Source organism: Cervus elaphus, chromosome 3 (assembly GCF_910594005.1).
Source record: "Cervus elaphus chromosome 3, mCerEla1.1, whole genome shotgun sequence".
Lineage (NCBI taxonomy): Eukaryota > Metazoa > Chordata > Mammalia > Artiodactyla > Cervidae > Cervus > Cervus elaphus.
The window spans coordinates 28,865,594-28,893,247 of NC_057817.1; the positions used below are offsets into that span (position 1 = coordinate 28,865,594).

General features: G+C 35.9%; 1 protein-coding gene across 3 annotated transcripts in view; it reads right to left on the reverse strand.

Moving 5' to 3' along the window:
• Positions 1-665: 665 nt before the first annotated feature.
• The window catches only part of ATF1 (activating transcription factor 1), a 63,257-nt gene continuing 36,268 nt past the window's right edge, over positions 666-27,654 (reverse strand). For 2 of the 3 annotated variants that reach the window (XM_043884431.1, XM_043884426.1), the window contains exons 3-7: positions 21,144-21,244; positions 10,872-11,002; positions 7,590-7,772; positions 7,343-7,502; positions 666-2,455 (exon numbers count right to left, since the gene is read on the reverse strand). In XM_043884431.1, the coding sequence (XP_043740366.1) occupies positions 2,311-2,455; positions 7,343-7,502; positions 7,590-7,772; positions 10,872-11,002; positions 21,144-21,244 (720 nt within the window). In that variant the 3' untranslated portion in view covers positions 666-2,310. Of the gene's footprint in view, positions 2,456-7,342; positions 7,503-7,589; positions 7,773-10,871; positions 11,003-21,143; positions 21,245-23,935; positions 24,056-27,654 lie in introns of all 3 variants that reach the window. The other variant, XM_043884419.1, reaches the window with a different exon arrangement.

Below are 27,654 nucleotides of genomic sequence, written 5' to 3' on the forward strand. Positions count from 1 at the left end.
TTCATGATCTAGTCAATAAGGGATGCTTATTGATTTTTAAAAAAATCTTTATATGCTCAAGGATGCATTTGTGGGCAGTAATGTTATTTCCATCAATGTAACAAATTAGTAAGTTGATAATTTATTTATAAGTTCAATAGTAAATTGAACTAAGGAAATAATTTCATTGGTCTCTCAAACTTTTGAAATCTTAATTTCAGGCTTGTAGTATAATCACCTTTAAAGTGTTATAAGCCTCATAAATTGGTATGCATTTATGGACTCCTCAGTGGCTTGTCCATGCCTGTTACATATAGCTTAACTACATAACGTGAACCAGTGAGCAAGACCCTACATCAGAAATGTGTAGATTGTGGAGAGTTTACAATATTTGAGTATGTTCAGTTGCTAAGGCACTAAGAGCTAGGCTACTGGAGCCAAATGTAACATCCACCCAATAAATTAACTTTTAAAACACTTTTGATATAACCCACTGACCCCATACCTCCTAATATTCTTTAGCCTGATGGGCCACTGTTTTGAGACTCAGGCTTTAGGCTAGTGATAGACAGAAGTAATTCCACTGGTGGTCAGATTTTTCTTTCTTTCAATAACTGCTGACAAAGCAACAAAAAAAGTACCATTTTTAAAAGATCAAGAAAAAGTCCCATTCTAAAAGACCCTGACCCTGTTAATGAAAAATTTTATTGGAATTAATTTATCAATTAAAATTTCTACATTACAGGCCCCTTAACCATGTCCTAAACACTTGTAGAACAAAATATTTAGCTATCTTTATTATAATTGGTTCTGACTGAAGCAAAACACATAAACATATCCCCTTCTTAAAATAGGTTGTGCAGCCCAGATTTGTAAATTTATCATTTCAAAACTAGGAATGCACTACAGTTAGTATAATTAACAAAATGGTTATCAGGAAGCTTGTCATTCATATACCAAGCAGTATATTTTATATTCAGCAAACTTAATTTTATCAAATGTCCTTTAATTTCATACACAACAATATGATACATATTGTATAAGAAGCGCACAATAGTTTTGCGGTACAATTTCAAAGTGTATACAAATTGGAATACAGAGGTTGAACACTGGTGTGCTGACAGCATTTTTGAACTTTGGATAAACTGCATACAAAACTTACACAATTCAAATATTAGCCAATCTGGAAACTTTACTTCCCATAATATAAAAATGATACTTTGAGATGCAAAATATTTTTTACTAACTATATAAACATTTAAAATAATCATTAAAAACTTAACTTTAGAATTTATAAAGATTAGCTATAAAAATATATTGGCAGTCACTTTTCTTATAAAGGTACCATTCACTACATTACAAAATAGTCTCTAACATAAAATTGCCTTAGTAACTGTATTTAGAATCTGATAAACCTTACATTAAACTGATTATAAAATCCTCTTGGAAAACTTTGGTATGCATCTTCAGGTTTTTAAAATACTCTAATTATCTTAAGGGCCTGTAAACATTCCATTCTATTAAAGCACAACAGAATAAGTAATGTATATTCAACTGCATACAGAATATAGAATCAAAAAACAATGTATTAAATATCTGTAGAAAATCACCATTCCCAGAGTAACCAAAAAACTATTTAAAAGTATCAAACTTTTAAACAATTCTTTTTCCATTCTGATAAAAAATGTTACAAAATCATCATACTCCATTCATGTACCTTAGATGTCTTTTAGGACAAGGCCTCAAAAATTGTTAACCTAGTCTCAAAACCCCTCCTGAGTCCAATGAACAGACCTTTAAAAACCCATTTGAGACCTGACAACAGAACAAGTATATATAATCAAGATACATAATTTATATATTTAGTTATGTATTAGCTTTTCTATTTGCAATGTAGAATTTATTGGCAGAAACAGAACACACACACACAATTGAAAAAAGATAAATTTTAGGAAACAGAAATGCAAACCTGTAAGAGTAAATTGATTTATTTTAAAGATTTGATTTACCAAATTTTTTTATCTTATCTGCCATTTTTGGAATATTGGCAACTATTGTTATTTAGAAAATCCGAATTGGTGAAAGTTCATTTCACATGTTTCTTGAGTACGTTTAATTTTTACAGAGCTTCCAGTTGTGCCAGTAACTTTCTTGAGGTCTTTTTCCACTTTATCCTCTGTCACCAGATCTCTCACGTAAGGTATTTCTCCTTGAGTTGTAAAAACCTAAATAAAAAGCTTCATTTTTGACCTTTTAATTCATAAAACTCCACTAAAAAGAAATCCATCTAATTTTTAGGCAAGTCCACAAAAATATTTTCTTTCTTAAGAATCAAACACTTTTATTAGAATAAAGATCCTTCAAAGTTTTTAACTCTTCTATTAGAGTTTTGTTTTGATTCTCCAGAACTGCGACTCGATTTTCCAAGCATTTCACATATTCTTTCTTCTTTCTGCGACATTCTCGAGCAGCTTCTCTAAATATAAGCATTAAAAACCAATGTTAGAAAAAAGTTCAAATTCTTTAAATGGTAAATGTGTGCTGTGTGTGTGCGCTCCGTCGCTTCAGTAGTGTCTGACTCTGCGACCCTATGGAATGTAGCCTGCCAGCCTCCTCTGTCCATGGAATTCTCCAGGCAAGAATACTGGAGTGGATTGCCATTCCCTTCTCCAGGGGATCTTCCTGACCCAGGATCGAACCGGCATGTATTACGTCTCTTATGTCTAAGCTGCATTGGTAGGCAGCTTCTTTACCATTTGTACCACCTGGGAAACCCAGGTGAAAAAAGTTAGAAAAAAGTTCACATTCTTTAAATGGTAAATGCACTTCAGTAATTTCCCCTGGTCATCCTTTTTTCCCCCTCATTAAAAAAAAATTAAGGTATCATCTATATACAGTGAAACACAATGATCTTAAGTGCAGAATTCAATTCACTATGGCAAATGCATATACCTATATAACCCACACATCCATCAAGACAGACATTTTTATTGCCCCAGAAGTCCCCTCATGCCCATTGTCCCAAGCAACTACTTGTTTTGATTTTTTTCATCACCAAAGATGAAGTTTTTCCTATTCTCTAACAGAACTTCCTTCAGACAACAGTCATACAGAATGTACTCTTGTGTCTGGTCTCCTGTCACTCAGTATATTTTTGAGGTTTACCCATACCCCACTGTATGGATATCATTACAATTTGCTGATCCATTCTGTTGAGCCATTTTTGTTGCAGTTTTAGCTGCAACACATGTCCTTGTGCCAGTCTCTGAGAACATATGTCCCATTTCTCTTGGATGAACACCAAGAAGTGAAATGTATGGGTCCTCTGGTTAACTCTGGACATATAAATCCTCTAAATTTCAATTTTTAATTATAAACAATGCTTTGATACTCAGTTTTGTACATGTCCTGTTAGAATATTTCTATGGATTTTCATTGAAGTTTTATATACAGATACAACAAGTAAACTATTTTGAATTTTTTTCTGAACTAAAAACTGAAGATATTATCTACAACTTGCTTTTTTTTTCTACACATACTATTTTAATGATGTCTCTATACTGGTACACAGTTCTTTTTCATGTAGACATTTCACTGTTAATTTTTACTTCCCTAACTGCTAGTGAAACTGAACATCTTCAGAAGTTTAACGGTCTCCTCTGGATCTGCTCTTATTTATTTGCCTGTTTATTCATACTTTTTGCCTATTTTACAGTTAGAAATCACTAGAAAGACACACACCCTAAGAACTCTGTGTGAATCATACATACTAACCCGTTATCTGTTTCTACATTATTTTCTAATCTACCACTTGATTTCTGATATTTTTATTTCTTATATGATAAATTCTCTTTTTTAGTCTTTTTCTTGGCTTAGATTAAAAACTGCCATGCAATATATTTCTAAATTTTATTTTCAAGATTTTATTGCTTAATTTTCAGAGTTGTCTTTAATCCATCTGTAATTACTTCTGTATGTGGTATAAATTAGGAGTCCAATTTAATTTTCTTCTGGATGTGGAGTTGTGTATCATTTCAAAAACATATTCAACTTTTTTTCAGTTGGGTCGTTATTAATTCAGATGATCTTTATATTTTTTCAAAGAAACCTTTTTTGGAGGGGCAGATATGTTTCAAATATCTTCTGTAGGTTTGAAGCTTATATTTTCAATAACTTTCTTTTAATGAAAAGAAGTTATTGATTTTAATGAAGATTCATCAATCTTTCACATTAATTTTTTATATGTGTGTTATTTTAAGGAATCTTGCCTACACTTGAAACTGTGAGATTATATATTTTCAACCTAGAAGTTTTTAAAATTTCACCTTTCACATACTCTTTAATTCATCTGATATGGTGTGAGGAAGAAATTAGAAATTTTTTGACGTAAAATAACTATCCTAGCACCATTTATTGGAGTCCCTCCTTCGCTCAATAATCTGTCCTACCAAGGTTTCATGTATTCACAGATGTGTTTCTGAGCTCTCTACTCTATTTCACTAGTGATTTTGTCTACCTCAATGCCATTATCACATTATTTTAATTACCACGGTTTAAACAAGATTTGATTATCTCCTCACCTTATTCTTGTCTGGAATATTTTGGCTGCTCTTGACCCTTTTTACTCTTCTATAAATTTTAGTATCAACTTGTCAAGTTCTTCAAACAACCTGTTTGGGTTTTGATTGGAACTGCATTGAATCTATGGATCAATTGGGAAAAAATAGTCATCTTTATAATACTGAGTTTCCATATCTGTGGACATAGTATATTCCTCAATTTATTTATTAGATCTTCTTTAATGTCTCTAAAAACATAATATTTTCCATAAGTGTCCTGGACATCTTTTGTTAGGTTTATTCTCATATATTTCATTTATTGATAATATAAGTATCTTTTAATAATTATTTACCAAACTCTTTATTGCTGATGTGAAGAAAACAGTTGATCTTTGAAACTGATTTTATATCTAGTAACCTTATAAATTCATTACTTACAGTAACCTTTCTCTAAATCCATTTTGGTTTTTTTTAAATCAGGCAATCATACAAAAAATAGTAACAGCTTTCATTTTCTTCATTTAAATCCTTGTAATATCCCTCCTTTTTCCCCTGATTTACTAAACTGGCAAGGATTTCCAGTACAGTGTTGAAGAGAACTGGTTCTTTTTCATTTCTAAAGAGTTTGCAGATTATTCTCCTGGATATTCTAAGCAAATGAATATATCTTTGTTAAAATTAAAGTAACAGTTTACTTCTCCAATTTTTATCGTTTTTATAGTCTCTTGATCTTTGATGATTTTCAATGACATTCTTTTCTAAATATGAAAAACATGCTTCTTTCCGTCTCTCTCATTAGATAACTGAAGACTTCACAACACTCATTCTGTTGTCTGCTCTTTCTGCTGACTTTTGCTTCTAAAAGGCTGTGTGGTATTCCTCAAGACTCTGGACCCTAAAACCTGGACCCATGAATTTATTTTATTTTATTTTTTGGACCCATGAATTTAAATCCTACCTCTTATCACTTACTGGGCAGTGTAACCTTGGTCAAGTAACTAGACTTCTCTAGGCCTCAGTTTCCTCAAGAAAATGGAAATAATTTTTTGTGAAAATGGTCTAAGGGCTTGGCATATATAATGGAGGCCTAATTCTTTGGGTATTCTGATTTTTCAACTTATATTTGTTAGAACTCAATGTGCAGGAATTCTTTAGACCCTGTGTTGAGGTTGCTTTCTCCAAGCAATTGGGGCCCTATGAACCCTCATCCATTATTTATTTATCTATTTTTTTGGACTGCATTGGATCTTTGTTGCTGTGAGCGGGAGTTACTCTCTAGTTGTGGTGTGTGGGCTTCTCATTGAGGTGGTTTCTCTTGTTGCAGAACATAGCTGTAGGGCGCGCAGGCTCAGTAGTTGTGGCACACAGGCTTAGTTGCCCTGCGGCATATGGGATCTTAGTTCCTGGACCAGGGATTGAATCAATGTCCCCTGCAGTGGCAGGTAGATTCTTAGCCACCGGACTATCAGGGAAGTCCTGATATCCATTTTTAAGTTACAATTCTCAGCTTATGGGTGTAGATCTTCTTGGGTCTTGACCTCAAGGAAGAAAATCTCTGATGCAGTTCTCCAAGCTAGAATCCCTACACTCTGTCCCTGGTCCCCTCTGCATAAGAAAGCTATGCCAATTACAAAGATCTGAACTTCTCCCCAGGAATATACAGTAGCTGCTTCAGTGCTTATTAACATCATGGTCCTGTGCTTCTGGTTCATTTCTAACCTCAGTAGATCTCTTTCTGCATGCTCATCCAATCATTTAAAAGAATGGATTTTATATTTCATCAAGCTTTTAAAAATATTATGCAGCTGAAGTTACACTGTCAGAAAGAGAAGTCTCACTCTCGTAATTTTTAACAAGTCTTCTGGGTTTCCTAGGTACACAACCATATCATCAGCAAAGAAATAGGATTCTTTTCTAATATTTACATAACTTATTTCATTTACTTGTCTTACTGTATTTGTTGGAACCTCCAAAACAACAGATGCTCTCTGCCTTGTTTCCAAGTTTATTTACAGTGATACTTGCTCCCTCTTATTTTTAGTAAAACATTTTATCTTGAAGTAACTAAGTGTATCCATCTGATCTTTTATGGTAATTTTTATTGCTCTAGAAAAATACCCTTTTATTTTCTAACTTACTCGAGAGGACCTGAAAATAGAACTTTATTATAATTTTAAAAATTTGTTGTAATCTGTAGCTATTTACCCTTTTTTGTTTCTAATATAGTTTATTGGTATCTTCTTTCTTCTCTCTGGAACACACTGCAGAAGGCTATCCATTAGATTCTTTTTCTCATTTTAATACCAGATGTACATGAGATGCAAACAGCATTGTTTAAAATACATATTAAATGAAAGGTAATGTTTCTGAGGGTTAAATGACTACTACATTTTCATGATCAAAATTCATTTTTAAGAACAATTCTGTATCCATAAGTATACTAGGTATTATGCCAGAAACCTAGTAATTCTTCCCTATTCTTACTCTAGTCAACAAACAGAAAGCAGCAAATTATTATTTTCACTTAACTTTGTCAACCCAACAAGAATAAAATATACTGTTTAAAAAGTTTTGCTTAAGAGTGCTATTTGAAGAACGCAACAAAAATGGAAGAACTCTAGGTCAATATAAATAAGAGACTGCACAAAGGGACTCACTGATCTGCTAGAAACATACAAGACAGATTAACAATTAAAATAAAACTGATATAAACTCTTCTCATTTCTAACATATAATCTCAGTTAAAATCTCTCTGAGATTTATAAAAACATTACCCATTCTGATAGTATAATTTTACTACTTACCTGTTTTTCATCAACCTTATTTCTCTTTTCAGTTGGGGGTCATCTGTCTTAGTTGTCTGAGATGTAAGGGTCACGGGAGATGTCATCACCACGGTCTGTGGTAGTGAAGTAGCTGAAGGTGTGGTACGGATCTGATATGTCTGCATATCTCCTGACGCAGCTGTGTGGTCCAAAGAATGAGTTAAAATTTATAAGTGTCTTTGAAACTACTCTGGGATGCTTTCCATAGATACGTAAGCATACTTACTTTGTACAACAACCTGGTTGCTGGGCACAAGTATCTGCTGTCCGTCAGAAGTCTGTGCATACTGGAGAATTGTTGTACCTTGTTGAGCACTTCCTGAATTTGTCATGGTTAATGTCTGAAGGCCCTGTACTCCATCTGTGCCTGGACTGGCCAGCTGTAAGGCTCCATTTGGGGCAATGGCAACTTTAACCAAAGAGAAAACATAGCTAATGTAAGGCTATACAAGACACTTATTACAAAGGATTGGTGAACAGAACTATCGCTTTTTATTAAAACAGGTTTAAATGCAACTTCACTTGATGACTGTTGGTTACTTTAGGTGAGCTACATGTAAAAGAAGTGAAATTTGGCATTTCTTGATAAAATTTTGTATTTCAGATAAAATTTTGCACTAATCTTAAATTTAGTCTTAAATTATACAGTAACTGATTGGTCATTTTGGGCTTTATGGAGCACTACATGCTAATTGTTAAATGTTAGTCACAGCAGTTCTGGGGCATGAGAAGGGGATACCACTGACAACTAACTTTTAAAGCAAAAATAAGTAGAAGGGAAGAGTAACATAGTCTGTAATTTTTACTTAAAAGCATTACAAAGATTTTATTAAAAATCTTTCAATTAAATTTAAATTAAATCTTTAAAATTTTTGAATAGGTAAGTGTGCCTATGGAAAAAAATTAAAAAAGGATAAAAGGTTACATCATGAAAAAATAAATCTTCATAGGCTTTCTCAGCTCCACTCTCCAGTGGTGACACTGTTCTAATTATGCTTAGCCTTTCCCTATTGCCACACCACAAATATTCCCACATAATTTATAAAATGACTTCAGAAGAAAAGACAAAGTTTTTTAGGTGTAGAGATTTGTTTTAAACTTAGAATAGCAATTACTTTCAATCTATTTCCCTGTAACAGACATTACATACATACATAAATATATATAAAAAGAAGTCCAGCCTCCCTGGTGGTCCAGTGGTTAAGAATCTGCCTTGCAAGGCAGGGGACACCAGTTTGATCCCTGGTCTGGGAAGATCCCACAAGCCACAGGGCAACTGCGCCTGCCTGCCCCAGAGCCCACGCTCCATAATGAGAGAAGCTGCCACAATGAGAAGACTATGCACTACAACTAGAGAGTAGTCCCTGCTTTCCACAACTAGAGAAAGACTGCACACAGCAGTGAAGACCCAGTGCAGCCAAAAAATAAAAAATAAAATATATTAAAAAAAAAGTAAAAGGCCCATTATCCATATTTATTCCACTTGCCATTTCCCACCACCCTCTTGAGGTAACCATTATTTTTGGTGCACATCCTTCCTGGTATCTCCCTATCCTCACATAGACTGATATACAATATCAAAACATAGGGACTTCCCTAATGGTCCAGTAGTTAAGAATTGCCTTGCAATGCAGGGGACAGAGGTACCCTGCATTCATTCATCCCTTGTCGGGGAACTAGCATCCTACATGTTGCAGAACAACCAGGCCTGTGTGCTGCAACTACTGAGCCTGTGCACCGCAACTAAGACCCAAGGCATTTATCTATTCACACACATCTCCTGATGTATATGCAAATGTATACATTAATACAGAATTGTTTTCATTTTTGCAACATACCTTCCTGTACTTGATTAACACGTGTATTTATTTACCTGGTTGAATTTACTCTCAATCTGTACTATTCAGTCTAGTGGCCATGGGCCACATATGGCTATTTAATTAAAAAATTCAGTTCCTCAGTCTCACCAGGTGATCAGTAGTCACACACAGCTTAGGAGCTACTGTACTGAACAATGCAGATATAGAACATCTGCATCACCAAGGAAGTTCTGCTGCATCAAACTGTCCTTAATACAACATGTACTGTACTTCGATTGTAACATATGAAATACTGGTCTAGTTTCTATATAGCTTTCATAATAATAAACCATGTATCATAACTTTTAAGTTGCTAATATGCTGTTTTAAATATTTTTGGAAATAATAATACATGTGTGATTAAAAAAAATTCAATTTTGTTTAAAATGAAAAGTGAACCTCCCAACTGCTTCTGAGCTCTGCTCCTAAGTTTCCTTCCTTGCAACCACTTTCCCCACTTTGTGTTCTCAAAAATATTCTATACATATTCTTAAAATTATATGTTCATAACACACTTTACTGAAAGCCTACTATGTGCCAGGCCCAATATGCCAAGGTTATAGTTGTGAACAAGACAAAGTTCTCTCCCTCAAGGAACTATATTCATAAATCAAATAAGCTAATCTATAATTACATATATTCTATAATTAAACAAATATATTTTAAAGCATTTATGTGTAATTATATTGGGAAAGTACCTAAGAAAATAAAGGGTGGAGCAATATATTTTAGCCACAGTGGTCTCTCTGAGGAGGTGACACTTAAGCAGAGCAAGAGTGAGGATGTCAGCCTTGTGAGGATCTGGGTCAAGAACATGCAGGTGGTAGGGATGACACCTCCAAAGATCCTGAGGCAGAAATGAGCTTCATGTGTTTAAGAAACAGCAAGAAATTTTGTGTGACCAAATGGCATCAAGTGGCAGGAGATGAGATCAGAGTAGGCAAAGCCAGATCCTGAATGTAATGCCTTGTAGGACTTATTCTAAATGTGTCAGAAAGCCACTGGAAGATTTTGAGCTTAAGTGGTGTAACTGAATAGACTTTTTAAATAAACTGCTTTGGTTGCAATACGGAAAACTATTAGAGCAAGAATGGGAAGCAAGATAACTAATCAGATACTGCAGTAGTTCAGATGAGAGTATAAACCCAGGTGGTCGAGATGGTGAGAGGTGGTCAGATAGTACAGCTGTTTTGTGGCAAGAGCCAATTAGACTTAAAGAACAAGGCTTATGAGAGAAGGGAGAGGTTATTTACAAATGGGGCAGCACAAATGAATTTCTCGGGGTGATGGAGTATCTTGATTGTGGTGGTGCTTAGGCAACTCCATGCATCTCTCAAAACTCACAGACTCACCCCCCAAAATAAGTATGTAAGCTATGTATCACTAGCAAGCTGTGTAACTTTAGGGATATTAATTGACTAACTCTCTAACCTCAGTTCTCTCATAAATTGTTAACTGCCCACCTTACAAAATTATTATAGGGAATAAATGAGATAATGCTAAAAAAGAACTTTGCATTATTTCTGGCTCAAAATGTTACTTATTACCCTTTAATAATCATGACTACTAAAGTATGACCGTCTGTAGCACTCCTTCACACAGAAAGGTTGTTTTCTGTCTCTCAGGTGGGGAATGATTCCTGTACGTACTGTACTGTCCGGTGCTAGTCTGATAGATGGGAGTTGGGACAGACATAGAAGTGACAGCAGAAACTCCAGGGTTTTCTCCGTCTCCTTTTCTGCCCCGTGTATCTTCAGAAGATAGGTCTTTCAAAATCTTTCTGTGAAAAACAGAACTCTATTATTAATGTTTGTAATGAGGACAACTTTACAAAAAGAAATTACTAAACCTCTTTCAATTTCAGGTTAAAAATACAGTGATCTAGTAGACACCTAAACTGTGGTGTCAAAGAATCCTTTGTTTAGCACATACTCTTTTTTTTATCACAAGCTAGAGATAGTGAAAGACAAGGAAGCCTGGTGTGCTGCAGTTCACGGGACTGCAAAGAATCAGACATGACTTAGTGACTGAACAACAAGACTTTGTTTAGCAGGCTGGTTATATTTTAGTTTATGATGACCTGAAAAGAGACAATGAACAAATACCCATACAGAGTGCCTTTTCAACAAGGCGCTTGTAGAGGTAGAAAAGGTCTCTTTATAGGAGAGATGGCTCCATTTTGAGTACAAGGTACTATTCATTTTCTAAATAATGTCAGTGACCTTTATTTAAAAAGATCAAATTGGGGACTTCCTGGCGGTCCAATGGTCAAGAATCCATACTTCCACTGCAGAGGGCACGGGTTTGATTCCTGGTCTGGGAACTAAGATCCTACATGCTGCATGGTGCAGTGATCAATAAATAGATTACATTTATTTTTTCAACCTTCAACTCTATAATGGAAGAGAAATCCATAGTTCTCAGAAAGAAACAAGGAGATTAAAAATACTACTCTAAGACTGCTGTTTGCCAAGGTGGAAGGGGATGAACTGGGAGTTTGGGGTTAGTGAATGTAAACTGGTAATATTTAGAATGGATAAACAATATCCTACTGTATAACACAGGGCACTCTAGTCAGTATCCCGTGATAAACCATATGTAAAAGAATGTGTATACGTGTGTGTATAAATTGGAGAGATGAAGTCCATTTTCCTAACTTTGACAGAAAGTTAAAAAAACTATTATAAAAACACAGAGTATCTGTGATAAATAAAATTCATTATTTTAACAAGTACACTTGACTCCACAAAAATAAGGCAAAAATAAGGGGATGGAAAAAGATGCCTTGCTGAAAAGAAAGGTCTTCCAAAACACAGCTGGGGATGGAAGGAGCATTATTTGTTTCTGAGAAGAAAAGAAAAAAGAAATTTTTACTGAAGAATTCCACATTTGTTGGAGAAAAATTAGAAACCCTTAACTACTTGTGCAAAAACAAGAACAAAAAAGAATCACAAAGAAAAAAAATAATAACCCTTAGCATTAAAAGAGATCTTTCATGTTACCTATGCTAAACTTCCACCCCGTTGAGCAATTCTCTAATATTACTAACAGCTTCTATTTCTAGGAATAAGGCATCCACAATTTCAAAAAGCAAACTATTCAATTATTGGATGGTTAGAGCTCATCCTTGTTTAGATTCAAAGCTAATTCCACCCAGTGAAACTAGAGAAAGTTAAACTTTATACCCTAATCCTATATCCATGCCCTAGCTTTGCAATATCTGACAACTGCATCAGGTTTTCTTCATTGGAGGCCATATAATTTCAGATCCTTCAGATGTTCTCTTATCACATGTAGAAGATCCTTTCCCAGCTTGGTGCCCGCCCTTAACCTGGACAGTCTTCCCACCAGGAACTACAAGTGTAGACTATACTAACAGAAGTCCCACATTGGAGAACGAAGGACTTGGCGGTCCTAGGAACTCTGTGTTACCCGTCTGTAGAACAGACACTGTGCTTCCCAAACCTGCTATATACCAGAATCATCTGGAGAGGCTTATTGAATCCAGATTCCCAAATGGCACCTCTAATGATTTGAGTGAGCAGGTCGGGACAGACCTTGAGAATACATTTAACAAACTGCCTGCATGGTCCTAGGCAGCCAGCCTTGCATAAAACTGTGGAATGCTGTGCCCATTTCTTTTTCAATTTTAAGTTATGAAATATTTTGAGCACAAAAAGTACAGAAGGGCTCAGTGGTAAAGAATCCACCTGCCAATGCAGGATCCACTGGTTCAATCCCTGGATCCCTGAAGATCCCACATGCTGTGTGCCACAACTCCTAAGCCTGTGCTCTAGAGCCAGAGAACGACGACTGCTGAGTGCATGCACCCTAGAGCCCGTGCTCAGCAAAGCCGCCACGAGAAGCCTGCACGCCACAACGAGAGAGCAGCTCAAGAGCAGCTCACCTCAACCAGAGAAAAAGTTGTGCAAGACCCAGCTCAGCCAAAAAAAGGACAGAAAGTAAAACACCTATGTACCACATACCAGGAATCAACTGATGGCCATTTTGCCATCTTTGCTTCAGATACCTCATTTTTAACAGGAATTAAGTTACATATACACCAAAATGTCATCACCAATTCCTTTCCCTGACCTTTTCCCCTCTCAATGAGTGCCATTATCTAAATTGTTATTTATCATTCCCACATATATTACTTTATTTTTACTATATTTTGAGATACTATTTACCATTGTCTTACATTCTTCCTCATCCTCCTTATTCAACCTTGGAGAATCTTAAAGAGCCATCTTTTGGACTTCTCTATCTACATTCTTTCCAATGAACTCATCTGTCCCAAAGGCCTGAATACCTTGTATACACTGATGACCCCTCAAAATGGTATTTTCTCAGCTTCTCTCCTGAACTCGAAACTCACATATCCAACTGTGTATTGAATGCTTCCATTCAACAGGCACCTCAAACTTAATACCTTCAAATCTAGTATCAGATATTCTTCTACCCCTGGCAGTCTTACCATGTCAGTAAATATCAGCCCTACTTTTCAAAAATTTTGGAGTCATCCTCTTTCTCACCACCTTTATCCAATTCATAAACAAATCCCATTGTCTCTATCTTGAAAATATATTCAGAATCTTACCCATCCTCATCACCTCCACTGTTGTTCCCCAAGTCCATGCCACCAACTCCTCCTGACTGAACAATAGCCTCTAGCAGGTCCTCCTTGCTACAGTCTTTTCTCCACACAACAACCAATCATCTTTTTAAAATGTCAGTTAGATCAAATCACTCATGTGCAATGGTTCCCTATCAGAATAAATGACATGGTTGACAAGGTTTGTCCCTGTGACTTCTCCAACCACTCCTCCCTTTATATTCACCATCCAGCCATCTTGCTACAAGATTATCAATTTTACTGATTCCACACCCCTCCACCCCCGCAAAGAAACACCTCTCAGTTATATTATCTCTATTCGTTTTCTCTTTAAGTTCACAGATTTCTGCTCTCCCGCACCCCGACTTGCGCCACTTCTCTTGCAGGATGTTAGTTCCCCAACCAGGAATTGAACCCTCCAGCAGTGGAAACATGGAGTCCTAAGCAACAGACTGCCAGGGAATTCCTTGATTTCTGCTCTTAATCTCTATTATTTTGTTTCTCCTGCTTGTTTTAAGCTTATTTTGTTTTACCCCTAGTTTCTTAAAGTGGAAGCTGAGACTGTTGATTTGAGACCTTCCTTCCTATAAAGTGTTTAGTAAGGTAAATTTCCCTCTATTTCCTACTGATTTGTTATTTCCTACAGAGTTTGGTATTTTGCATTTTTATCTTTCATTAAGTTCAATGTTTTCTAATTTCCCTTAAGATTTTCTGTTTGGACCACAGATTATTTCTAAGTGTGTTAATTTCTGTATGGAGATTTCCTGTTATCTTTCCTTTATTGGCTTCTAGTCTAATTCAAGTATGAGTAAAGAACTTTGTGTAATTTCAGTTTTTCTAAATTTGTTAAGGTTTGTTATGATCCAGGATGTGGTCTTTCTTGGTGGATATTCTTTGTGCATGTAGGTGAAGTGTTCTAACAATGCCAATTAGATCCAACTGGTTGATGGTATTGTTCAGTTCTATAATCTTGCTTATTTTCTGCTGTAACTTCTGTTGGATACTCAGATGTACACAAATTTTCAACTGTAACTGTGGATTTATTTTGCTTTGCAGTTCTGTAAGTTTTTGATACATGTATTCTGAAGCTCTGTTGTTAAGTGCATACGTATTTAGGGTTGTTATATCTTCTTGGTGAACTGATTTTATCTCTGATAATATGTTTTGCTCTCAAGTCTATTTTGTATGATACCAATACACCCACTTTACTTTTATTGTGATTGTTATTTCTCTTGCTTAGATGTATAGCAATAGTAGTAGTGGTTTATAAGGTAAATATGTTCAGTATTTTGAAGAACTGCCAGATTAATTCCACAGCCACTGTTCCCCTTACCAACATTTGTTATGTTTTGGATTTTTTAAGCATCCTACTAGGTTTGAAGTGGTATCTCATTATTTTGATTTGCATTTACCTAATGACAATTCATGCTGAACAATTTTTCACATGCTTATTGGCCATTTGTGTATCTTCTTTGGATAAATATTCTAGTCTTTTCCTCATTTTTTAACTGGGTAATTTGTCTTAACAATATTCAGTCTTCCAGTTAATGAACACATAATGTCTTTCCAGTTAAGATTTTTAAAAATTCCTCTCAATGAAGTTTTGTAGTTTTTAATATGCAAGTATTAATATTATATACATCTGTTAAATTTACTTGACTGGCCAAAAAGTTCATTTAGGCTTTTCCATATGGAAAAAAACCCAACTAAACTTTTTGGCTGACCTGATATATAATTTGAATTTATAAATTTAATTTCATGTATTTTATATAGTTTATGTTGTTATGAGTAGGACTGTTTTCTTAATTTCATTTCTGGATTGTTTATTGCTAGTGTAGAAAAATACAATTCATTTTGTATCCTGCAACCCTGCTGAACTTGTTTATTATTTCTACTTTAGTGGATCCTTTGGGATTTTCTATATATGAAATCACTGTCATCTGCAAACTTTTATTTCTTCCTTTCCAGTATGCTTTTTATTTAATTTTCTTGCCTAAGTGCCTAAGAGTGGAAGCAGTGAGAGTAAGCATTCACAGTCTTGTCCTGTGCCTGCTCTCAGGAGGAGAAAATACTCAATCTTTCTCCATTAAATATGTCAGCTGTGGGCTTTTGTAGATACTCATCATCAGATTGAGGAAATTCCCATCTATTTGTTTGATGAGAATTTTTATCATTAAAGGGTACTGTGTGTGTGCTTGGTCATTCAGTTGTGTCTGATTCTTAGTGACTCTGAACTGCAGCCTAACTAGGCTCTTCTCTCCCTGGGCTTCTCCAGGCAAGAACACTAGAGTGGGTTGTCATTCCCTTGTCTCTTGCATCTCCTGCATTGGCAGGCAGATTCCTTAGGGCTAAGTCATTGGGGAAGTCCTTTAACCCCGATTTCATCAAATGCTTTTTGTGTCTGTTGAGATGACTGTAAGTTTTTTGGTTTTATCCTACAAATATGATTTATTACATTAATTGACTTTCAGATGTTAAACCAATTTTCCATTCCTGGAATCAATCCTACTCAATTATGGTGTATAATACCTTCTATCTGTTAAGGTATTTGATTTACTAACAAATTGTTGAGGATTTTTGTGTCTGTATTCACAAAGAATATTGGTATATAGTTTTATAATCTCTTTTAATTAGTGAGTTTAAGTCATGTGCTCTTTTTTTTTCTTTTTGGGCCACACCACAGGGCACGGGGAACCTCCCTGATCAGGGATGGAACCCACGCCTCCTGTAGTGGAAGTGCAGTCTTTTTTAACATTGATTTTTATCATAGAGTATAGCTGCTTTACAGTGTTGTCTTAATTTCTGCCGTACAGCAAAGTGAATCAGTTATACACACACATATACCCCCTCTTTTTAGATTTCCTTCCCATTCAGGTCACCACAGAGCACTAAGCTGAGGCCCCTGTGCTATACAGCAGGTTCTCATTAGCTTATCTATTTTATACATAACAGTGTATATATGTCAATCCCACTCTCCCAATTCATCCCACCCACCCGCCTTGGTATCTGTTAATTGTTTCTCTACATCTGTGTCACTATTTCTGCTTTGCAATTAAGTTCACCTGTACCATTTTCCTAGACTCCAAATATAAACAATATTATACAGTATCTGTTTTTCTCTTTCTGACTTATCTCACTCTGTATGGCAGTCCCTAGGTCTATCTATGTCTCTGCAAATGGCATTATTTTGTTCCTTTTATGGCTGAGTAATATTCCATAGTGTATGTGGACCACATTTTCTTTTATCCATTCCTCTGTTGATGGACATTTAGGTTGGAAAGTGTGGAGTCTTAACCACTGGCCCACCAGGGAAGTCCCATACTCTCTTAATATAATTATTGATATTGGTGAAACTAACATTTTATTATTTGCTTTTTAAAAAAATTCTTCTGCATTCTTTTGAGTTAAGATTTTTTAAAACTCCATTTTAATTTACCTATTGTGTATTTGACTAAATCTCTTTGTATAGTTTCTTTAGTAGTTGCTCTGGTGTTACAATACAGATAACAAGTCTACTTAGTCAATGTTTTACCACTTGAAGTGAACCTTAGAAACCTTACTACCATATTAAATCCCTACCTTATCCCATTTATTTTGTAAGTTGTTTTATATATTACCTCTGCATACACTGAAAGCCCCATCAGTGTCATTTTTTTCAACTGTCAAATATATTTCAACTATCAAACTATTCACAGAAGAACAGTCTATTGTATTTGCCCAGATCTTGCTATTCCAAGTTTCTTCTGGTCTTAATAACTTAGCAGTTATTTTAGAGCAACTCAGCTGTTAATGACTTCTCCTAGTTTTCTTTTATCTGAGGATACTTAGTTCAACTCCATTTCCGAGGGTTATTTTTACAAGACACAGAATTCTGGATTAACAGTTCTTTTCTTTCAGCACTTTAAAAATGCTATTCATTTCTTCTAGCCTGAACAGTTTTGGTGAGAAATCTATAGTCTTTCACAGCATTCCCTTATAAGTGGTGTGTCATATAAGTGGTTGCTCACAGTATGTGTTTATTTCATAGCTATTTGATTATGGTATGTCTGGGCAGGGGTTTCTTTGTGTTTTACCCTGTTTAAGATTTGTGAAGTTTTTTGAATCTGTAGGTTTCACTGAACTTGGGAACATTTCAGTCATTATTTCCAAAAGTATTTTTTCTGCAACATACTTTTTTTCCGTTCTATGACTCACATGACACAGTGTTAAATCTTTGGGTATTGTCTCTCCAGTCCCTGAGAATTAATTTTTCTGATCTCTATTCTTCAGACTGGATACTCTCCATTGAACTATCTTTAAGTTGAGAAACTTCTTACCTCTGTTCTATTGAATCCATCCAGTGAGGTTTTATTTCTGTTAACTGTATTTCTCAGCTATAGAATTTCTATTTTGTTCTCTTTATATCTATTTTTTTTGCTGAGAGTTTCTATCTTTCCATTCATTTCAAGAGAATCTACCCTTACTCGTTAGAACATTGCAGTAATAGCTCCTTTAAAGTCCTTGTCATATAATTCCAGTATCTTGTTCATCTAGGAGATGATGGCATTTGCTGATAGTCTTTCCTTACAAGTTAAGATTCTTTCAGGTTCTTTGTATGCCAAGTAATGGACATTTTCAATATTATAATATCTGACTCTTTTAAATCCTTCAGAGAATTTTTGATATTCTTCTTTTAGCAGGGTATCAACCTGGTTGTGTCTAAGCCACAAGTTCTGATTGGCCTTCTGTGGGTTGTAGTTCCAACATCAGTTTCAGTTTTCAAAGACTCTGCAGTGCTAATCAGATTTGACCCTGTGTGCACCATGTAGTGGCTAGTTTGGAACTTGAGCTATGATCTGCCGTTATGTATAGTTCAGTTCTCAAAGTCTATGTATGCTAGGAAAGTCCATTTTTATTCTTTACTTGCTAAAAATATGAGTATGTGCTGAATTTTATTAAGTACTTTTTCTGCATTTGAGTTGACTATATACTGTTTCTTTTGATTCTCACTTACGATGGTTTATTTCCTTGTATGTTTGATTTCTGATTGTAAATTCATATTTGGTTGATTTTTGATAAATTCAGAAAACTTCACTTGAGGAAGCTTTCTTTCAGATGTTCTAGCTTCTTGTAGGGTTCTCAGCTTAATACAAAAGTCTTGGGCTCATGGCCCCTTCCTGCGGAAGCAATGGGTGTACCCTGCTGCCTGTCACGCTTGTTTGCTTCTGCTTTCCATTCGGTTTCAGCTCACCTATTTGTCTGTACATGGCTTTATATTTATTGGAATAGGATTAGAAGACACTTCTGTTATTTCCTATAAACGCACAATTCATTAGTAAGTATCTTATCCAAGAGCTACCGGTTTTGTGCTGAGAGCCCTCCTATTTGAAAAGTAAACATTTTACCTGTATTCCTTTGGTCATTATGTCTAACAGTCTAGAGGTAATTAATACAAGACTCTAGAAAACCATTCCAGTCTTATATGTTTCTGTCTGGTATATTTTTTACATTTGATTTTAAACTACTCAAATTAATCATTATTAGTATTATTCTAAAAAGTCAATGGTATCTTAAATTAATGTCTTGGTTCACTATTCTTATATTCACATTCCTTTTGTTTCATTTTATTTTATTCTTCCTGACATGTACTCTTTAGTAATTTCTTACATCAGTTTCAAATGATTTTAATTTAACTTCACCATTATTTCTGAGTGATTGTTCAGGTGGATATGTAATTTCAGCCAACTGTTATGCTCTCTTGTCATATAAAGATTTTAGTCCATTGTCTCCTAGTACTACAGTTCAAAAATCTGTTGTCTGACTAATGGTCACATCTTTTCTCTTTGGAAGCTTTCTTCCAAAGATCTTATTTTTATTGCTTCATAAGATATATCTAGGTGTAAGTTTGTTTTAATTTATCTGGTTGGGACTTTGTTTTCTAAGGCTGAGAAATTCCTTTCATAGTGGATTACTCTTTTTTCAAGCCACACAGTATGGCATGTGGGATCTTAGTTCTCCGATGAGGGATCGAACCCCCGCCACCTGCAGTGGAGGCAGGGAGTCTTAACCATTAGACCACCAGAGAAGTCCCTGGGTTACTTTTTTTAGTTTCAGATTACAAGCTCCTTTTAGTAGGCTTATTTTTCACATACCCCCTCCCCCAAATTCCAGACAAAATTTCTCCTGTTAGTTAACTGTTTATTCAGTAGAATCCCAATTCCTTAACATGGTAACAAGGCTCCTGTTTACCTTTTCTTGCTAAACCAACCTGTTCCTCTCTGTACCTTAAATTCCCAGTCCCCAGAATAGGCCAACTTCTTTGATATCATATAATCCACCTTTATTACCCTGTTTCCTCAGCCTAAGAAGCTATCTTTCTGCCTCACAAAACCCATCTCTGCTCCTAGCTCTCCAAATTTATCAGACTGATAATGAACTAAATCACATCTTTTATGAAGTCTTTCCTATTTGTTCCATCAGGCAGGAATGACTCTACAGCATATACAAAATTCTCTTATAAGATCTAAAACCTTACTGCATTTGTTTATGTGTTTCAAAAACATTTCATCCTTTTCTCTCTCCCTTTCCTCCTACCCTCCGGTCACCAGGTTTTGTCAGTTCTAACACAGAAATGTCTCAGATCCACCCATGTCAAAGACATCCCACTACCCTATATGAAATCACCCAGGTTATTTTAAAAGCTTTCTGTGAGTTGCACTACTTCAGCAAATAATTATTAAGCATCTGCTTTCAGCTGGTCATTTTGATAGGTCCTGGGATCACAAAAAATAATGCATACACCATGCCCATAAATAAACTGGAATTCTAACAGGATGAGATAAGTACTATAAAAGGAATCAGTTCAAGGATGCCACTGAAGAAAGACCTAACCTGGTCTTGGGAAGCTCCAGAGAAATAAACAAAGAATGCTTCCAGGAGGAAATGAGGCCTAGAATATATGCAGAATATAGAAGAGTTGTGTTTCACCAAAGGGACACACACAAAAGGGAGAGACAAAAGCTAGGAGGCTAAGGAAGGGAACACAAAGTAGTTCAATTCTTAAAATCTTCAGTCCTTTCAAATTACTATTAAAGTTAACTAAAAGTAAATACAGATATCTAACACTTTGCCAGAAGGTTAAGTCTAAATTCCTCCTTAGCACAGCAACAGGGGCCCTTCATAACCTGCCTGGCTCAGGCCTATCTCTCTTAACACGTGCCTTCTGATACAAACACATGTTCCTTTTTGATGTAATTTGCTTTGCACAACACCATTCAAACTCATGTGGTAATATAACACACACAGGATTTGATACATGAGCACTAACCTGTAAGATGGGCGCCGTGCTAGGATCCCGTGGGTTTTCTGTGAGGAGCCTATGCTGTCAGATGAGTCCTGAGACTCCTCACTCTCTGATAAAGATGATACCTGAAAAACAGAACTGGTTTTACTAAGATGAACAAACCAAGTGGGAAAAGAATTAAATTTAAGTTTTACTTTCAGAAAAAATGATCTGTCTTCTACCACCCAGATTCATTTGTCATTAAATCTAAGGTCTAAAAGAAAGAAATAAAAGGAAAAAGGAAAAACTTTATTTCAGGAGTCTAAACTAAAGGAACATACAACACAACAGGCTCTGAACTAAGAAGTCTATCCCCCAAATAAAGCAATACTACTGCACTAGAGTTGTAAATATCAGTCTTGAGACTGATGCACACTACTCAGATTTTTTATCATTAATGCTATCTGATTTGGATTTTGGACATGCTTTGAAATGCTATTAGATATCCAACTAATAACTAGTTAATAGATAATGACATTGAGGAATCTGCTGAATATACAAACCTGTGTGTCAGGGAAGAGCTTTGGGCTAGACATACATATTGGAAGTCAGCTCTCTAGGACAGTCCTTAAAGCCACAAGACTGAGTGAGCTCAGCAAGGAGAGATAGGACAAAATCCAGGGACATTCTTAGCAGTAAGAGGTTGGAAAGAAGGGGAGGAACCAGCAAATGGGGCCAAGAATAAGCCACCAGTGAGGCAGGAGGAATACTAAATGAGCGCGGTGTCCTTGAAAAACTAGCAAAGACAGAGTATTAAGGAGAAAAGAATGATCAACCATGTCAAATTCTGCTAGCAGGTGAAGTAATGTAAGGACCCAGGACAACTATTAGATCTGGCAAAGTGGAAGTCACTGGCAAGGGCAGGTACAAACATAAGTAAACTTAAAAATCTGTAATTATTAGCTTTATCTCATTTCATAATTGAATTAGTTAATACATGTAAAGCATTTAGTGCAAGGCATAGCACAAGCACACATTAAATGTTAACTATGATTAATAATAAACCTATTGATTGTTTGTGAAAGCCTTCTTGATGAGATATTTAACTTGAGATCTGAAAGGCAAGAGAAGCCAGTGCTGGAGATGTTGAGGAGAAAAGTTTCAAGCAGAGAAAAAAAGGAAAACCTATTAAAACCATATGCAAGTTTTAAGTTATATCTTACAATTGAGGAAATAAGGATTTTTAAAATGTATTACATTTCTCAATATTTTTCTGAAGCTACATTGTGATACCTGACTTCTTTTAAAAAAAAATAAAACAGGCTTCTAGAAAGGACATAATAAATAAATTCTCTAATTACCTACTATATACAGAAAGCCTTCCCCTAAACTACTTAGACTTAGATCTTAAATTTCCAAAGAAGTGTGTTTTACACTGTATAGTCACCTTCAAAAATGAGTTCAAGTGTACTTATACTTTTTTATATCTTAAATCTTTATCTTTTGATAGAAAAGAAAAAAATGGGTCGTAATCAATAATAGTTAATAAATAACCACAGTAACAAACAATACAGTAAAAATTAGAGAAGATCAGTCGCTTCTGTTTCCTCAAGCATCACAGATACGCCATTTCTAATCTAAATCTTAGCTGTTTTACCTTTTGTCTGCAGATTTACTCCAGTCTCCCAGCGAACCCAAGTAAGAAAATAATTCCTAGAACTAAGACATTCTTTATAACTAAGAGGAAGAACCTTTAACGACAGCACTAGCAAGAGTAAAATCTTCACATAAAAACTCAGAAAAACCATGCAGGAGTCACCTTTCACAAAGGAAAAAAATACATAAAGATTCAGCTCCAGAGCTGACAGCCCTGGCAGACGCTGTATATACTCAAGAGGGAAAAAGAGCTACACAGACACTGTGTATAGTCAAGGAAAAATGAGTTATACAGACACCATATATGCTCAAGAGGAAAATCAGCTACACAGACACTGTATATACTCAAGAGGAAAGATGGATTATACAGACACTGTACATACTCAAGAGGAAAAATGAGCTACACAGATACTGTATATACTCAAGAGGGAAATGAGCTACACAGACACTGTATATACTGAAGAGGGGAAATGAGCTACACAGATACTGTATATACTGAAGAGGGAAATGAGCTACACAGACACTGTATATACTTAAGAGGAAAGAGGAGTTATACAAGCCACTGTATATACTCAAGAGGAAAAATGAGCTACACAGACACTGTATATACTCAGGGAAAATGAGCTACACAGCTTTTCTTTCAAGATAGCTGCTTCTAAAAATGAAAGATGACCAAAGGCATTCTGAGACTCACAGGAGCCAGAAGATAAAATGGGGAGAAAGAGTAAAAAGCAAAGACCCCAGGATGGCTCTTTCCTTCCTACTGTTGCCAGGTGTAAATAGACAGGTAGACAGGTATAAGTAAGAACTTTACAATGAGTGAACTCTCTTTTATTTGATCACCATAAAGTAGGTACTTTCTTCACCCTTTCTTCAGAATTCTCTTTTTCGTGAAGGATACCACTAGGATAAAAAGGTACTTTCCCTTCAGAAAATCTTTCATTTCCTTAAATTCTAAACAATAACTTCTCCCCAAAGTTGCCTTCTGTTTTCACTGGGTAGTATATACATGAAACTAGAAGTTCTAAAACTTTTCCATTCACTTCATTTGTTCTATAGTCCAATTTCTAAGACATCGTTATCTTGGTCTATAATATTGAAACTACAGCAACTTCAGCTGTCCAAAGACTCCAGGTTCACAAGTCCCCTCTCTCAACCACTAAGTCTTTTAATTTCTGTACCGTTTGCACGTGTGGTGGGTGAATTACAGAAGACTGAGCTGTCTGGATGACCCCCTGAACCTGTACTTGCTCTCCAGGAAGAGGTACAATTGTCACTGGCGCAGATCCTCTTAATGACATCTAAGAACAAATAAAAATTCAATTAACATAATGTAATACCTGTGCATGTAAGATAGCTGAGTTCTTTATACTAGAAAACACATTTTAGAGCTTATTATATATAACCACATCTATTAATCACACATTAGCTATTTCTGTGTGCAGGAGATTGTACTAGGAGTATAAAATGAACAGTGAGAGTTATAATACAAGCAAAAATATAGAAACCAATCTACTGTGGGAGCAAAGATAGGGTGCTATTTCAGCTGGATCTTGAAAGATATATAATTTCCTGATGGTATGTACGGGGAACAGGGTTGGAAGATATTTTGGGTGGTGGAACTGACTGTATAAAAACATCATTGTTCTTTAGGACATGTCATTCTGAAGAGAGCTGGTTAAAAACCAATTAAGAAATCAAGGGTCAAAAAGTGAGAGAGAGGCTTCCCTGGTAGTCCAGTGGTTAAGACTCTGTGCTTCCACTGCAGAGGGCACAGGTTCGATCCCTAGTTGGGGAACTAAGATCCCCCATGATGTGTGGTGTGGCCAAAACAAAAAAATTTTTTTAAGAAGTGAGAAATACCAACTTTGGGCAGCATCTTTAAAAACAATTTTTTTCATGATTCCATTTTGTACTTGAAATATTTTATTTCTGTGGAAAGCAGATGGAGATTCATGGAAATACCACAATAAAATACTAAACCAAGATAAGTCCACCCATCACTTTTCAAGACTCAGCTCAGGTTCTACCTCTTCCAAGAAGCTTTCCCAGAAATTTTCAGATCTCTCGCCTTCTCCTAGACTATACTGGTTCTAAGCATTCATCCTGGGCTTAAACACAAAATAAAATTCAAGGTTGCTCCTCAAGTCCTGAAAATCACCTTCGTGACTCTTCTGTGTATGCATCAGGTCCCCAATAATAATGCCTTATTCACTTTCATTGAAGGTTCTTTATCCTTTCCCAAAGTTGGATTAAATTCGTCTCACTATCCCCTGAATGCCTAGGTCACAAAATATTAGATATAAAAATTTATCCAAATTATCAGAAAGGGAGTGTAAAAAAATACCTTTTAAAATCACATTCCCCCAAAATAAAATACTTAGGAATAAACCTGACCAAGGAGATGAAAGACTTATAGGCTGAAACTGTAAAACACTAATAAAGGAAACATTAGATAATTGAAAGAAATGGAAAGATAGGCCATGCTCTTGGATTGGGAGAGTTATATTGTTAAAACACAATAATACCCAAAGCAATCTACAGATTTAATGCAATCCCTCTCAAATTACCACTGATACTTTTCACCAAACTAGAACAAATAATCCTAAAAATCACATGGAACCATAAAAGGCCCAGAACTGCCAAAGCAATCCTGAAGAAAAAGAACAAAACATGAGGTATAATCCTCCCAGACTTCACCAATACTACAAAGCTACAGTTATCAAAACAGCCTGGTATTGGCATAAAAACAGACATATAGTTCAATGGCTCAGAAAAGAGCGCCCCAAAATAAACCCACATATGTACAGTCAGTCTTCAACACAGGAAACAATATTGTATGAATATTGTATATTCATACAATGGGAAAAGACAGTCTCTTCAGCAAGCAGTGCTGGGAAAGATGGACAGCTACAACACATCCTCTCACAATATACAAAAATAACACATGACACCGTAAAACTCCTAGAAGAGAACATAGGCGAAACATTCTCTGACATAAATCATTCTTATGTTTTCTTAGGTCAGTCTCCCAAGGCAGCAGAAATAAAAACAAAAACAAAGAAAAGGGACCTAATCAAACTTACAAACTTTTACACAGTAAGGAAACCATAAACAAAACAAAAAGACAACCTATAGAATGGGAGGGAATATTAACAAATGATGTGACCAACAAGGGCTTAATTTTTCAAAATTTACAAACAGAGCATACAACTCAATAAACGACCCAATCCGAAAATGGGCAGAAGACCCAAAAACACGTTTCTCTAAAGAAGACATACAGATGGCTAACAGGCACATGAAAAGATGTTCAACACTGCTTATTTATTAGAAAAATGCAAATCAAAACTATAGGGAGGGGGAATTCCTTGGTGGTCCAGTGGTTAGGACTCCAAATGTCCACTGCAGTGGGCACAAATTTGATCCCTGATAGGGAACTAAGATCCTGCAAAAAAAAAAAAAATACAATGAGGTACCACCTCACACCAGTCAGAATGGCCGTACTTAGAAGTCTACAAATAACAAATGCTGGAGAGGGTGTAGAGAAAAAAAAAGAACCCTCCTACACTGTTAGTGAGACTGTAAGCTGGTGAAGTAGTGCAGACACTATAGAAAACAGTATGGAAATTCCTTGGAAAACTAAAAACAGATTTACCATATGATCCAGCAATCCTACTTCCTGGGCATATATTGGACAAAACTACAATTCAAAAGATACATGCATCCCCATGTTCACAGCAGCACTATACACAACAGGCAAGACATGGAAACAACTAAACACCCGTCAACAGGTGGATGGCTAAAGAAGATGCAGTGTACGTAAACAACGGAAGACGACTCAGCCACTAAAGAGGAAATAATGCCACTTGCAGCATGATGAATACAACTAGAGATTATCATACTAAGAGAAGTCAGAAAGAAGGATGACAAATACCATATGATACCCACTTATATATGGAATTTAAAATATGACACAGATGAACCTATGAAACAGAATCAGGGCTAGAGAGAGAATAGACTGGTGGTTACCTAGGGGGAGGGGCTGAGGGAGGGAATGGAGTGAGAGGTTGGAGTTAGATGTAAGCTTTTATATATAGAATGGGTGAACAACAAGGTCCTACTTAGGTACAGCACAGAGAACTATATTCAGTATCCTACGCTAAACCATAAGGGAAAAGAATATTTTTAAAAAAACATACATACACACATACATTATTCTTGTCAGTATTATTTTCCCTTACGGTTTAGCATGGGACATTGTGTGTGCTCACTCAGTCGTGTCCAACTCTTTCCTGTCCAGTGGGCTGTATGTAGCCCACCAGGCTCCTCTGCCCATGGAATTTCCCAGGCAGGAATACTGGAGCGGGTTGCCACTTGCTACTCCAGGGGATCTCCCTGACCCAGCAATCGAATCCATATATCTTGCATCTCCTGCATTGGGAGGTGGATTCTTTACCACTAGTACCATCTGGAAAGCCCCTGCATAGGATGTTGAATATATACTCTGGAGAAGGGAATGGCAATCCACTCCAGTATTCTTGCCTGGAGAATTCCATGGACAGAAAAGCCTGGTGGGCTATAGTCGGACATGACTGAGCGACTAACACATACACACATATATATGGAGAGAGAGAGAAAAGAGATTATTATTATTGTTATTAGTTGTAACTGAATCACTCTGAACAGCGTTAAGTAACACAACATTGCAAATCAACTATACTTCGATGAAAAAGAAACAGAAATTCCTTTATCCAGGTACTGAAAACTGTAGATTCTCAGCACAAGCAACTCCATTCAACCTCCCTCACACACTGTAAGACACAAGACCAAACTCTAGCACAGCTTCCGTCAGCTTAAGGCTGTGTCCCTGGGATGACCCAGTTATCTTCAAAAGGTCTCC